The following is a 16,035-nucleotide window of genomic DNA, read 5'->3' as shown; positions in this document are numbered from 1 at the left end:
ATACATTTCTTTTGCTTCGTTCAAAGGAACAAAAACTCTTCCTCCCCTATTTTTCTATCTTTCCAAAATACGGAAGAATTGGAAGAGGGAGGGAGAGAATGATATTACAACTCAAACAGATCGGTCGAAAGGATAAATGGCCACGAATTCGGCTCGAACGGGCTTCGACTCTGAAGCGATAAAGCCTAATTCAACGTATATAATTTTTTTAAATTCCTTCGTTAAAAGGAATAAAAACTCTTCCTCCTCTATTTTTCTATCTTTCCAACTACGGAAGAATTAGCGTGTGTGAAAGAGACAGACAGACAGAGAGAGGAGGAAGCTATTATACTTCAAATTGGTGGAAAGGATAAATGGCCAGATTTTCGGTTCGAAAAGGGGTTCGACTCGCGGGGTAAATCGTTAATTAATCACGTTGTTGCATAATAAGCAGCCGTTCGGCAATGATAACATCGGTCATTCTAAATTCGCAACACGCCACTGGCGCTTACATACGTTCGATAAACAGAGGCCGGCCAATCCACCCCGCGACGTATTAAATTATTGCTAAGGAAACAAAGGGCGCGGCCGTGGTGTCCGGGTAAACTTTCTGTTTGCATTCCCTCATACGGAACGTGCCCTGTCCTGGAAAACAGCATCAGCCGAGGATAATTATTCGTGGACAACGATGGAATCGTTGCACCGTTGCCTCCTTGTTTTATCACAGGTTTAATCATGATTTTTTACCGAGTTAGGAATATTTCTTTTTTTCGAACGAGATAAAAAGTTTTTCGAGATAAAAATTTTGGGAACGCATATTACTTGTTGAAATATGTCTGTATGTGCTGTGGGATGGATTTGGAAAATGTTTCGTTGTGGAATATGACGAATTTGATGATGGGATATATAAATTTTATTATTGCGAAAACGATAAAAAAAGCAAAGAATTCGAAAATAAAGAAGAGATTTTCTAGATTTGCGGAGATTGGATCTTGTTTTGATATTCGAAAATGAAATATATGTTTCGCTTGTTTAAATGCAAGAGGAATATTTTTTATTTCTGCCAAGATTTCTGGCTCGAGGAACGCAAAGAAGAAAGAATCCCTGGCGGACGTCTAGCTCGCGTCGATACTTCGATAGCTTCGGGAGAAGTTTTCAAGGGGTAATAGAAAAACTTTCTCAGCTCAATCGCATTATAGCTGGTAGGCGAGCAGCCTCCGTGACGATGTTTCGCGTCTTCATGCCCGTTCGATCCTTTGTTTCATCCCGGGAGAATCTCTCGATATAGCGAGATCTTAAATTGAACCATCAAGCAACGATATCAAGCTCTTCTCGATTACTTGTAATTATAATTTTCTTTTTTTTTTTTTTTTTTTACGTCTACACAGTTCGATAAAGTAATTAAATATAGCGGACAAATTTCAATCGGGAGAGATTATAACTCGAACTAATATATGGAAATAATTGTAATTTATATAAAGTTAAAGAAAATATAGGAATGTTTATTATAATGTAGAACTAGATGAGCTATAAAAATACATCCTAACGCAACATCAAGAACACATAACTTCAATAATAATTTGATAACATATATATATATATATATAAGCAATTTTGGATTTCTTATTTTATCTCATCTTAAAATTTTACAAAATTATAAAAAAAACGAAATTACACGGTATCCAAAATCCATACAAATCATACAAACATCAAAAACAAATATCAATTATAATTTAAGTATATATATATATATATATAGCAATTTTTTAAATTCCATGTAAATCATAAATCCAATAATATTATTTTTAAAAAAACGAAGTGTAAAAATGCATCGAGCGTTAATCCTTTCCGATCTCCCCTCGGAACACATCGAAGAAAGTGTGAGCAAGCGGCCCGCGCGATGGCACCCGTAATTGCGCACGGTGTGAGAGGGTTGCGTTTCTCTGGCGCAAGGTATAAGTGCGGGTTAGTAGACGCAAACCCACTACGCGAGGGACGACTAGCTATTTCAGAGGAGTAACCGAGTCGGAAGTCCGTCGTAGCCGCAAGTTAAATAGCTTTCCGTTACCGGTCGCATTACTCGCCGACGTACTGAAAACGCTCCTTTCCACTCTCCCTTTCTCTTCGACCGTGTATGTGCGCGCGCCACGCCTCGCTCGAATGAGTAATGCGGTCGACGCGCACTCGCGCCTCTGTCTCTCTCTCTTTCTCTTTCTCTCTACGTTTCGCGTGAAAATTTCCTTCAGTGTTGTCCACCTATATGCGAGTCTTCATCTGTAAACTTTCGCAGCGATGCGGATTGGAGGGGAGAGAGAAGAGGGGAAGGATGAGTTTCCTAGTTGAAGGAGGGTTCTCGTGGAGGGAAATGGAAGGTTTCGTGGTTGGCTGCTTTTGATGGGACAGAAGTGAAGTCTGTAATACGTGTGATCGAGCGGATAGGTTCGCGTTACTATTTTGTGTTGGAAATCGGTTCACCGGTGTTCTGCGAGTAATGCAGAGGTTCTCAAAATGATAAGGGGTAATTGTAATTTGTGCGATTCGTAGAAATTTTTAGTCCGTATAACGTATTGCAGATTGTTTTCGTTTTCTCTAGTGAATAATAAGATATTGATTTTTTTTATTCATAGCAATTACTTTTAACGACGAGTTGAAAACAATTATATTTTAAATTATATGTAATTTAAAAATAATTTTAAATTTTTAGATATGCGTTATAGCTTAATGGAATTTTGAACTTTGATTTTAATGGTATGTATTTAGAAGATTGAGAATTTATATAGGTTGTCTGTTACAAAGAAATGATTTTAGTTTTGTGAATTACTAATGATAGCGTATTGTGACTAGAATTATGATATAGATGGATATAATAATAATAAAAGTTACGGTAAAATTTTTAAAATTTTAAAAATTTTTAATCAAAAAATTATTATAAATTTAAACTACTTTCAATTATCTCTTAATATTTTCTGTTCTGAAAATATAAGCCATAATAATAATAATATCGATAGATCGTACTAAAAGGATCGTTTTAAAACGCGTTCATTATGGTGCCATTTAAAAGAGACCTTAGAAAGAGCGATATTCCAAAGGTTAACGGTCTCGTAGAGAAGGATCACACCGTGTCGTGAACACGAAATACTCGCACAGAAGACAACAATATCGCGGTCGTAAAACATTTATGGATCGAGGCTGGTCAGGTCATAACAGTTTCATATCTTTTTCACCGCGTCTCTCCATCGCTGGCACGATTTACGCCGGGGATACCCCACTGCGTTTCAGTGCTGAAACGTGTCGCCACCGTCGAGGCATTTCCAAATTTCAAAGATGAAAGGAATTTTCACGATTCTGTTATCCCGTTTCTTATCAAATTCAATTATTTTTCGAGGATAATTTTTCAAAAATCAAAATTTTATAAAGTTCGAACTCGAGTTCTATCAAACTATCCATTTCTGGGAATCGTGATTTTTAATTTTAAAAGCAGCATTCAAAGATTCACGATCCCTTTATCTCAAATCCTAAATTTCTGGAAAACGATGACTTTTACTTTTATCAAAAGATAATTTTCAACGATTCGCGTGCCCATTTTCTACGAAATCCATTATATTCGAAGAAAATAATTTTTCAAAAAATGGAAAAAGATTTTTTTCACTTTCGAAGGCAATATCCAATAACTAAAAAAAAAAAACTCGCGTTTGTGTTACCCAATTCGACGCTCGGAATTCATCCATTTCTTTCGAAACTCGAATCGAACTAAAAATCGTGAGTTTCACTTTCGAAAGCAACTTTCCTATACAAGAATTTGCACGAACCTGTCATCAACTTGTTACGAAGTCCATCGCTCGTCGAGGATGGTTCTCGAAAAATCGAATCCTAGAATTTCTGGGAGCCGTGATTTTCACTCCGTATTTTTCAATTTCCATCAGGAGGGAGGGGAAGGGTTGTATTCCCAACGCACCACCCGGCATCTGTGCACACGTACGCGCCCATTGGGTACAGTGTACGTGACCCAATTGAAAAGTCGATACCTTAGAATTCAGCGGAAGGAAAGGGGGTCTACCACCCACGTCTTCTCACCCCCTTTCCCATCTCGTTCGTCTTCTTTCTCGACATCCTCGTCGCGCTGTCGTCGAATCATGTTCCGGTTACGATGAAAGCCACCTCTCCTGATCAAGATCCTATTCCATTCCTCCCGTGCATCGCATATTTGCATATTTGAACGAGAGAGAGAAAGAGAGAAGAAAAGAAAAAGCATCGAATTTTTCCAATGGCGTCGCGAGCATCGAGTGAGTTATTATTAACTCATTAACACGGAGATACACAGTTTTTTCTCTGTGGTATAATTATTTTATTTTGCGTGATATTGTCGAAAGAAATATTTATGGTAAATGGAAAAATTTCAAGGAATTATTTCGCGAGTGATTTTATTTTAAATATACAATATCCAACTTTGCAATATTTCCGTAAAAAAAAATATAATAATACTTCAATTGCAAAGTGACAAGTTTTTACATCTTTATCGCCATATTGTTTCGTTTATATTAAAAAAGTTGAAGTCTTTGAGAGGAAAACTTAGAATCGAGGGAGAATCGAGTGTAAAAGGTTATACAGCTCCGACAATTATCCCTAAAGTCGCTCTTAAAAAAAGAAACGAATAAAGTATCTTCTCTTTTGGAGCTTCGAGTCGCGATTTCGCGATATTCCTTCGCCCTTTTAGGTGGAAAAGCAATTTTACAACCGTTACTGTAGATAAGTAAAGCACAATGGAAAGTGCATTTAGACATTAAGGATTCGAAGGAAGTGTGAATCGCTTCCTGGATCAATGGAGAGGAAACGTAGCGATGATCGAGAAGCAGAAACTCGCAGCTTGTGGAAGAACGGTTGCTCGAGGTCAAGGTTTGGGGGTCAAGTAGCCTACTCTAAGCGTGGACGCGGTTTCCCTTTTTCTCGTGAATTTACTTAGCCAACGATCGAATCGATAAGCATAACCGATGAAGTCGTACGATTTCGCCCTTACCACTGTCGTGTAACCGATCCAGAAACCTGAAAAATTGTTGTCTCTGGCAATATTTCATTTACTTTTGGCGATGAATTAAAATAAAACACGGAGAGAAAATTTTTGCTGTACATACATATATCATAATCCTGAGAAGAATTTTAATTTTCTGATTCAATTGAGAACAAAGAAACTTTCCGTTCTCAAAATTTTTCCAAAAAGTGCAAAAAATCCTCTCTTTCTCATTCATTCTTTTAATCACTTATTCGCTCATTCACTTATCTTCTCACTCGTTCTCATTCACTCGCTCACTTATTTCTCTCTTTTCCTCTCATTCCCACTTATTCATATATACATTCACTCATACTTCCCTCGCTTCCTAAATTACTCTCTATCTCACTCTGTCCCACCATCGCCCAGATCCCACCATTTTTCCTTGAAGCGCCCCACTCTAACGCGGCAGAAGCAGCAATCCTCCTCCGTCCGTGCACCGATAAGGATCCATCGAAGCGATCCTTCCGCTAAATTTGCAGGCGCCACGGGACCAGCAATTACGGTGGCGACGGTGCGGCGGCGGATACCAGGCGCAAACGCGATTTATCTCTCCCCTCCACTCCCGACCGACCCATCCCCTCCCCGCCTCACACGCGCGTCGTAAATTAGATTTCGATCCGCGTATCGTCGTCCTCGCGATAATGCGCCCTCCTCGCGTGTACACTCGCGCGTATTTTCGGGATAAAGTAATTCACACCGTGGCCCGTCATCGGCCATTACGCGGCCGCTCGATACGCGATTACCTTTAATCTCGCCCGTTCCACCGCTCCTCCCTCCCTCGCGAGTTCTACAATTGATTAATCGACGTGGAATAACGAGGTTATAGTTCGCGTCGATAGGGAGATTTTCCCTCCTCCTCCTCCCACAGAGGAGTGTTTTCGATGAGATTGGAAGGTGGAGGGTGGGAAGAGGGGGATAAGAAAGAAATTTGGAGAGGAAAATTAGGGAAACGCGAGGTAAGGGTGAGTAACAGGGGGAGGAAGTTGAAACTTCTTTAAGGGGGAATTTTAAGAATAAAGAGAGGAATTTGGGATAAAGTCGAAAGGAGAATTAATGATGGAAATATGATGTAAAAGTGTGCCCGGTCAGGGAATTTGAACAATGAGGGTATTGAGAAAATTCTAAGAATCGTGTGTACCAAAGAACACGACTCTAAAATTCCATCAATGATAGAAACAATAATGCGATATTATAGTACTTATTGGAGCGACAAGAAAGATGACTCAGTATCCCTCGTAATGAAATTCTATCATGGACATTTGCAAAAAGTGGTAGAATAGAAAACAACTGGGTAATAATTTCATTTTGAAAGCGATAAGAGACGATATGCATTAAAGACGATGATAAAAAGGAGAATAGGGATCGGAATCTCATCCTCATCTTCGCGTAAAGGTTGATTGATACGATCTGGATGGTTTATCTCGAAACCCTCGCTCGACGGGGTAATAAGTGGAGGGCAATAGCCCGTTTAAAGGAGATGCAAAAGCGACGTGAGCGTGTACCAGGAGGAGGCAAATGGGTACATCCAGTGCGCTAAGCATTCCTTTGTTCCTGACGCATGATTGACGCGGAATGGTTCATGGTTTCCAGTCACTCTCGCGCCAAGATTACCCTCGAACGGTATGGCGAGGGTGATCTGCATGATTGAGCCAGCTGCTCGGAACAGATGAGCACGTTCTACTTCACCGTCATGCTCTCCTCTTCTTCGTCTTCCTGCCTGTTCAGATACATTGACTCTCTTACGCAATGGAACCCAAAAGTTATGTAACTATTATGTAATTATGTAACTATAGATTGTCTAATATGAAAAGTATATTAGGGATTTGATAGAGAAGAGTATTATCAGAAAGAAATTTGTGTAAATATTTTGCAGAGAGTTTATGAGAAATGAGTTTAAGGAAAGGGATTTATTTGGTAATTTGTTTTATGCAGTTTGGAATTATGGAAAATGTATCAATGTTTGTATTATTTTTGTCAAGTGAGGAGAAATGTTCAAGAAATTTTTGATAATTTGTGTTATGTAATTTGAAGTTTAGTTGAACTGTGTATGAATATAATAGATTGTAGAAAATCATATCAGTATTGATGTTAGGATTATTTTTGTGATGTCCATTTTTGATTTTTATTTGTGTATTTTTTTTTTCTTGTAATTTCAATTAAATATGTTTTAATACTTGCTGTTAGTAATGGATGATATATATTATGTATATGTCTTGACTTCAGCTATTTTAATCAAGAGTGATTCTCGTACTTTGTATGTCATTATTATTAATTCTGCACAATGATATTTATTTAAACAGTTATAGAAGGATCAACTATTTGAAAAAGTACACTTATAGAAAGTTCCAAGTATTTTTTCTTCATTGGGGAGATTAGTATGATTAAAATTTGAAAATTAAGATAAATACAATATCACAAAAGAGATGAAAGTAATTAGAAAAATTACATTAATGAGTATTGAAAATTTGTAACATAGAATTGGTATAAATTTTCCATTTTATAGTGCTCTTATTAATTCATATCTAAACATAGATTTTTTCTTTAATTAAAATAATTCCATTTTTTTCTTATTTATCTATTCAAGCAAACGAATAGATAACAGTAAAATGGTTTTCATTTAAAATCCCATTCTTCTTACTGATTATATTTTAGATTATTTTTGATAATATCTCTTAAAATATTATTCTCAGCGGGATATTTTCTCATCTTCAAATGAAAAATCCTTGAATTTTTCGCGAAAAAATCGTTGAACCGTGTCAACATTTACATACGTAATCTTCTTCAAATACTGAACGCTGTATATATTCAACCATCTTTTCGACGCTCTATTCAAATGTAATGCTAATAAATTTAAAAAAAGTCGCAAAAGCGATTCCAATTATTCACAAATATGGCACGTTGTATCCATAATTAAAAATTAAATCAAAATTCGGCCGAGATTAGCCATCAAATTTCCAAAAAATACGATAAAGAAAATTAAATAAAACAATTTTTTTCGCGAAATCCAATTCAAAGTTTCTATCGATATTTTACATACACGTTACAATTGGAAAAAAAATTAATAAATAAATAAAAATTTCTTCACCAAACTGAAATTCCAAAGAAGATCCTCATACAAAATCCGATATAATTATTAATATAGTAGATCTTCGTGACGTAGCTGAAGCTTTTTAAAGAAAAAAATTTTAAAAACCGTCCCGAAAAAATGGGATATACAAGTGTAATTTCCCGGCTACGCGAGTTTTAATGTAAGGAAAGAGGAGGGCGTATATTTTTCCTCTCTCTCTCTCTTTCTCTCCGCCTTTCCGCCAGAAAATTCCTCTTCCGCGGACGAAGGGGAAGAGGTTTCTTGAAATTAATATTTCCAGGGCCGAGCGCAAATAATTATCGCGTATCCTTGTCCCCCACGAGCCACGGAGAATTGAATTTCCTCCCGCTTTCCTTTTTGGCCACTGGCCAAACGATCCGTGGAAAATATTTCCTTCTCGCGTGGCAATTTAAAAAAGAAAAAAAAGAGGAAGAAAGAAAGAGAGAAAATGTATCCTTTAATTAAAAACAGGGTTGATCGTCGACCGGCCTCCTCTTTCGACGTGAACGAGACTGAATTTAATTAAAAGATAGATATAGGAAGCGTTGTTTCAATTGTTTGGATCGACTCGAGGCGAATATTCTTGGTATTACTCTTTAATGGAGAACTTCTCCTTGGAGAGAGGGAAGAGGTGAATATAATAAACGATTTGTATTAAACTTTGTTCGAGTGTGAGTCGCGCGTATAAGTTGGGAGGGGAAGAAAGGGAGTTTTGTCATTTTAACGACGTAACTTAACCTAACCTGACCTAACCTAAGTTACTTTCGTCTATTGTTTCCGATTAATCTCAAATTTAAAGATTGAACGAAGCAGAAAGTAGTTAGGGATTCGATTCTTGAGATTCTTTGAATAACGAAACTTGAATAATTTCGATAAAGAGTAAATCTCGACTTTAAATATCTTAGATAAATTAATCTTGCATTATTAATTAGTATAATAGTTTGTCAAAAGTTTGTCGTAAATCTCGCCAGAATGTTAAATTTATGATCAATTTTGTAAAGAGTTTCTACTTTGTCACGATACTAAGAGAAAATAAATAAGAAGCTAACCTAACCTCGTGCACCCTTGCCATTAGTTTCATTCCCTCAAATCCCAACACACGTTCAAAATTCAACGATATACCTCGATACATGTCTCTATCAAGAGAGAGAACCGATGAACTTCTCGTCTAAGTTCTGCCAAAACTGTTTCAGAAAGATTTTCCATGAGATAATATCAACTAAAATCCACTCGTTACTTAACTCATAAACTGTATCGGTTTAAACTGAAACCCTACACTCGTGAGCTTAAGCCAGAGGAGAAAAAAAGAAAAAGGAAAATACGACAGAGAAACTCTATTTCTAATAAATTAGAAAAGTCTTGGTAATAAAGTTGGCGACCTTGAGCGACAGTGGCGCCCGAAATAATCCCTAGCACGCGATCAAAGTCCCCAAATCTCACTTTTCCTCAAAGTTTCCGGGCTTTGTGCAATCCCGACGCCCCGAGATCTGATATTTTCAACTGTGCCAGCGTGCGAAATTGAATTTCTGCCGACCAATCCGACGACGAGCGGAGGAGGACCCTCTAAGCGGACAGGCCCGATTATCCGTTGATCATCCAAGGCTCTCCTCCCGCTAACAGAGTTAATCCCTGTGACGTTAATTAAACAGCGAAAAGCTCGGTTCCAACCCTGGCTATAATCCATCGAAACGGTCTTCACCAACCGTGCATTATTTGACGGCTCCTCCCTCTCCTTTCTTTTCGCCTCGATCGATCTTCTCGCGCATTTAACGAAATTGGACCGGCAAAGGAAGACTCGTTCTCCTACTGTCCACGATAAACGTCTCCCCTTTTATTTTCAATGGCTATCTATCTTCTGGTTTATCTAGCGGGATTCTCTGAACTGCGTTACGACTTCAATCGATCTTTAAACGATTGGATTCCTTTTTTTGAAATTTATTCGATTGCATGAGCGTGCAATAGGAAATAAATTATGATAATAGTTTATAATAACAGTTATTGGGTTGGGTGATAATCTTTTTTGGAGAAGTATGTGATATTTTTTTATAGAGTAGATCCATATGTGAATAAAATTGCTTGAATACAATTGTCTTTTTATTAATTGTGATGGATTATAAAAAGACACTGAGATAATAAAAATCCTTGATCTGATTAATTAAACATCCAATAAAGCGTCATTTATCATTCAATACGATAATATTTTTGTTTCTCTATATAGATGGAATAAAATATCGATAAGAAAAATCCTAATATCTGAAACGTATTCTCTCTGATATCTTCAGAGACCATAAATCACTCAAAGAAAGTCCGTATGTGCCACTTCCATCTCGACATTTCTTTCTTTCTCTCTCTTTCTTTCTTTTTCTTTTTTTTTTTTTCATCTCTAATTGTTTTTATCCAACTTTGTCTTCTTTCAGTACGAATTCCTGCACGGTTGGAACCGTTCCTTTCCCTTTCGTCAGCTCGTTTACCGTTTCCAGGATCATCCCTCTTCCCCAAGAGACACCTGATGTCCTCGTTCCACCTTCGAATTAATGGCTATCGAATTGCTCGAACCATTCTCCAGGATTCCAGGTCGACCAGGGAAGAGGATCGGTTTCAGCGAACTAGTCTCTCCTCGAGTCTAGAATTTCAGATGTAGTTTATTATAATAAATGTGATAATAATGTGTGAAAATAATTTATCGTGTTTAAGAGTAATTTTTTAGAAATAATAAAAAAAAAAAAAGAGGAAAATTTTTTCTATATTTTAAAATTTAATTATATGGACAAGGATGTTATAATATGTTGAAAGCAAATATAAAAATTGATATACGAGATTAAATTGTACGTATTTTTTGATTTTATTGGACATTTTATGATAAAATAATTTATCAAGTTGGAAGTAATTTTGCAAAAATGAATTACAACAATTTTATAAATAAAAAAGAAGAGGAAAATTTTTTCTAAAGTTTTTTTCTATTACAAAATTTAATTACCCTTTAATTTTGTGAACAAAGGTGTTAATATGTTGAAAACAAATATAAAATATGATACACGAGATTAAATTATATATACTTTTGATTTTTATTGGACATTTTATATCGGTGTTTAATTCAATAGTTTACATGTTCTACTTTTTCAATTGCAATTGTTTAAATTTATTTGTCCGTGTAAAGATACTTATTTCAATTTTAAAAATTTAAACGAGTGACTTTTAACGTAAATTTAAATTGTTTATAACTTTTAACAAATAAATCGAAATTTTTATATAATAGTATAAAATATTTTTTTAAAAGTAATTTAAAAAATTGACTCTCCACAAATATATTAATTTTTTATATGTTGCATGTATATCCTCGATAATAATAACAATAATAAAAAATGGAATAAATCCTGAAAAATGAGAATTTCTTCAGATTCGATGATCATTTCGATTCGCTCGTCTTCCATTCACATTTCATTAAACAACGGCATTTTCATTATCGTCGTAATTGCCTCGACACGATACCTAATCCGATAAGGAAAACGCGAACAGCCACGAGAGAAGAAGTTTTCACGCAACTACCCCTTTGAAATTTCATTCAACCCGTTGATTTCCTAACCTAATCTATCGCTTCTCGTTAATAATTAACTGTGTGCAAATTTTATGAAGCGAGATCAATTCAATTCGAATTTTCAGATCGAAAGCCATCTTCATTCAGATATAATTAAAAACAATCAGATCTAATTGATTTATAAAATATATAAATAACTCTAATTATAGATCAATTTAAAAAGAAAATCAAAATCGAGCAAAGTTAATCCAAAATAATCAAGATCGATTCGAATAAGTCGATTAAAGTCGATTCAAGTTTCAATCCAAATAAACTCATTAAACCAAAAGTTGTAAAAAGTCTCGATTGCCAATTAACCAACTAACGACCACTCGAGAAGAACATCGATAATTTGTGAAAAACTAAGCTCAGAAGAGAGAAGTTTATTTATTTATTTTGAACAGACGATCATATCGGTTTAAGTTTCATTGCGAAATTTCAAGGATTTCGAGCAACGTCATCCTCGAACTGTAATATAATTGTTTTAATAATCAAAGAGCAGGAAGAGGGGTCTCAATGGGCAGATATTAAGTGGATAAAAAGTAGCGAGAAGCCAACCACCAGCTTCTGTAAAATATTGGCCAAGTGGCCACTGCCTGGAAGTTGACTTATCGAAGCACTCGAGGGCTTCGCCAGGTGTCGAGCGGATAAAAGGCTTGGAAGGCAAGCGGGGCTGATTGCCGCGAAAAATCTTTGGCCAAGTGGTCATTGACTACTAAATTGATCCAGAGAAGAAGAAGAAGAAGGTTGATGCCACGGAATAAATTGGCCAAATGGTTATCAAGACACGAACACGTCGGAAAAAATGTTGGCCAAGTGCTTTGGGGGATATCGATCCTCTAAATCAGTGTCTCTCAACCTTTTTCGAGTCTCTTTTGTAACTTAACCAATCCCTCTAGTTGCGATAAAACGAGAAAATTGTTTTTAAATTAATTAATGTGACTTCATTGTCGTCGAATGACTCTCAATCTTTCTTGAATTACGACGATCTTTTATAATATTCTTTTGTAATATTAAAAATATTCAAAGTATTCGAACAACTTGCAATCTCTCCATTTATCATGAAATAAGAAAAATATTAAAAATTAATGTGTTTTTATTGTCGTCGAATAACGATCAATAAGATCAGTTACTAATATGATATGCATACTTTGAAGTTTGTAGAATGTGATAATGTAGTTACCTTAAAATAAATGAACGTTAAAAATTGACAATTGAAGATAAATGTGGCGAAAATACTTCAGATATAAATACTCTGCGATCAACAGGTTGTGAACCACTGGTCTAAAGTTTGAACGCCAACTGATTGGAATGGAATCCTTCAGAAGTTTATTCTAAAAGATATAAAAATAAAAATTCTGTGTTTATTTAAATATTTGTAAAATTTTATTTCATATTAAAATTATCTTTCTTAACTTTTATCATTAAATTGTCATCAAAATCACTTGGTTAATCCAATTTCTTTTTCTCTCTCTCTTTTTTAAAATATAAAAAAAATATAAAAAGATTGAGTATATGAATCATGATAATCATTTATTCGTAATAATATTAAATACACAATACATACCATTAACGAAAACTGCATCGTCACAGTTCCAGTTGATACTATCAAGCAACATGACTTATAACTTAAAATTATTTTCACGCGATAATTACCTATCGTCAATTTTTAAAACTCGACGTGGATGAATTGTTCGAGGGGCGATTTTTTTTCCCCATTATCCACCTCGTTCATCCAAATGTTAATAATCTCGCACTTTCTTATCGCACATGGTAAATTCTATGACTCATTCCATCGATGTAACAGTCGTATCGTGTTCTAAAGTCGTTGCAAACGTCCGTCGGTTATTCGTCGCGATAAGTCGAATGATTAATTATTAATTAAAAATCGCCTGGTAACGCTTGACATCTGGATAAAAATCACACGTTCGTCTTGTCGATTTTTTTTCCTTCCCCCGTCTCATTCCACACAAATCGAAAAATTTAATGACATTTTTAGCTCTTGAACTTTTTAATTAATATTTGCACGACTGATGGACATTTAAGAAATTTTTTTTTGAGAGGGGGGAGGTAAAAATCTAAAAATTTTGTGACATTTTTGTATAACTTTTGAACTTTTTAATTAATATTTCCATTTGCAGCATTGATAGACATTTAAGAAGTTTCTTGTTCTTTTTTTCTTTTTTTTTTCGGAGTAAATTGTCACTGAAAAATGTCACTGAATTTTTTAATCCGAATATTCGTAAGTGAGGAGATTATTAACATTTTTTTTTTCCATAGTTTTCTCGCCTGTCGAATAATTCGTCACCCCGTGTATAACTCGTCCTCTTTTATTTCTGTTACAGCCATCATGGATGCGCAGCCGGGAATACTGGGACGACAGCTTCGAGGCTCGTTACGCGGAGCTCAGGAAGGATCCTACGAGGCCGCCGTTAAAGGTAATTATATCATCATTAACGTCGTCATCCACCATTTGCGATATCATCGCTCCTCGATCCTATTAACGGGTGAATGAATATTACGAGCTTGACAAATCGGGGATCTCTCAAAACCGGGGGATATGGAACGTGAATCCTTAATCCTTTCAAAGCCAGGGTTTTGTCGTAAAACGTATCGCTTGAAGCGTGAAAGTTTATATCCGTTTACATAGATACCGAATCTGTTAAACTTTTTAAGTAAATCGTAAATTATTCCACCGTACAAAAATGTTAAATTTGAGTAAATTTTAAAACGATTATTATTAAGAGACTCGTCTCGTATAAATTTTTTTTAAGAGGATAAGCTAAGCTATGTAAGCGTATTAAGAAAAACATGATATAACTCAAAATTTTCATTCAATGAATTGATGGTACGTTTTAAAAATATAATTATTGCTTATACTTTTCACTAGTAGAATCAGATATAGAATCAGATAGGCGATTTTCGTGAACTTTTCCACCAAATATAATATATTGTTCATTATTTTAAATCATTAAACAGCACTCCGTTTAACGTCTTCTTTAACATCTTCTTATGAAATAATTTTCGAAGTAGACAAAATGCAGCAACGAAATATCAGAAAATGATTCCCCAAAAAATAAATGACGTAAAATGGCCCTATAATAGTGCCAAAAATAACTAGGACCGAGGCAGGGAATGACCTTTCCCTTTCGCAAAGCCGACTTTACCACGAAGTTTGACGCGATTCAGAGAGTTGAAACGATAGCACAAAGTTCCGAGCCGTTGACCAGAGAAAACTCCGTTGAAGTTTGTACGTGTGCGTGTGTGTGTGTAATTCCCGCATGTCGCGGTTTTCGAGCAAACCTTTGTGCACCAGTTCCCTTGACCACCCTTGGCCCTTGACGGGGATCCGTTAATGGGAATGTTTCATCAAAGCTCGCGTGTGGACGAGAGAAAGCGAGCCGCGAGGCTCTTTTCGTCAGGGAATTTTCAATATTTAGCTTGTTTATTTATTCGACCGGGGAAATGAAAATCTCCGTTTTTTCACGGGGCAACTCGAGTGGCCGATAACGAATCCCCGACTCGGTCGATAAGGTACGCGTTTCACGATGTTCTCGAAATTGTGAATCGAATGCTTGAAAATGATAGAAATGAATATATAAATCAAAAACTAGATAGAAAATAATGAATAGTGGAAAGTAGGATAAATAAAATAAATTCGCATAAAAAAAAAAGAATAGAACGAATTGTGATTTTATTTATTCCATTTATTCTATTATTAAAAGCTTTCTTATAATAAATATAGTATATAAAAGGAAAAGTTTATTGAATTTTTGAAATTTCGTTAAATTATACTTTTCTTTAACCAATATTTTAAGAAATTAGTACATTTTTTAAACAACTTTTTTATTGTTCAAATTTTCAGTTAATAAATCGATTAAGTTATATTAAACTATTAAAATATTAAATGATACTTCTAAAGAGAAATATGTGAAAATATATGTTAAATATTGTCAAATATCATTGTTCAAAAGAATATGACTTACATTGATCTAAATTCTTCATTTTATAATGCAAATAAACTGGTTTGAAATAATAAACTGATAGACTGTATAAATTTATATGCACAATTCTGTTCTCTAAATAATTTCACTGTTAATTACGATCGAAAGAAATCAATCGACAAAATTAAGTACCTCGATATTTTCGATCAATATTTATCGCTTAATCGTTAACAGCCAAAGTTTACATCAATTTATCACGAATGAGTTCTTCGGTGAACACAGATTTCCTCCAAGTCAATCACTACACCAATTGCTTATACGACGAACATATCCTATATAAGAGGTTAAACGCAGCGAAGAAGAATGAACACAGCGCCACTGTAATCCGATTTGTGTAATGAAG

General features: G+C 35.3%; 1 protein-coding gene and 2 long non-coding RNA genes across 7 annotated transcripts in view; 2 read left to right on the top strand and 1 right to left on the bottom strand.

Moving 5' to 3' along the window:
- The window catches only part of LOC108001718 (alpha-mannosidase 2), a 128,653-nt gene that overhangs the window by 85,580 nt on the left and 27,038 nt on the right, over nucleotides 1-16,035 (top strand). For all 5 annotated transcript variants that reach the window (XM_062078416.1, XM_062078417.1, XM_062078413.1 and 2 more), the window contains one exon: nucleotides 14,034-14,126. In XM_062078416.1, the coding sequence (XP_061934400.1) occupies nucleotides 14,034-14,126 (93 nt within the window). The remainder of the gene's footprint in view (nucleotides 1-14,033; nucleotides 14,127-16,035) is intronic.
- LOC133666580 (uncharacterized) lies at nucleotides 1,654-11,052 on the top strand. Its single transcript, XR_009830900.1, has 2 exons — nucleotides 1,654-2,497; nucleotides 10,532-11,052. It is a non-coding gene; the product is annotated as an uncharacterized LOC133666580 (long non-coding RNA).
- LOC133666579 (uncharacterized) lies at nucleotides 10,187-16,003 on the bottom strand. Its single transcript, XR_009830899.1, has 3 exons — nucleotides 15,675-16,003; nucleotides 12,872-14,185; nucleotides 10,187-10,737 (listed from the first exon to the last, which is right to left on the bottom strand). It is a non-coding gene; the product is annotated as an uncharacterized LOC133666579 (long non-coding RNA).

This window comes from Apis cerana, linkage group LG8 (genome assembly GCF_029169275.1).
Source record: "Apis cerana isolate GH-2021 linkage group LG8, AcerK_1.0, whole genome shotgun sequence".
Taxonomy (NCBI): Eukaryota; Metazoa; Arthropoda; class Insecta; order Hymenoptera; family Apidae; genus Apis; species Apis cerana.
The sequence above is the reverse complement of the archived record's forward strand: the minus strand, read 5'-3'. Positions and strand labels throughout refer to the sequence as shown.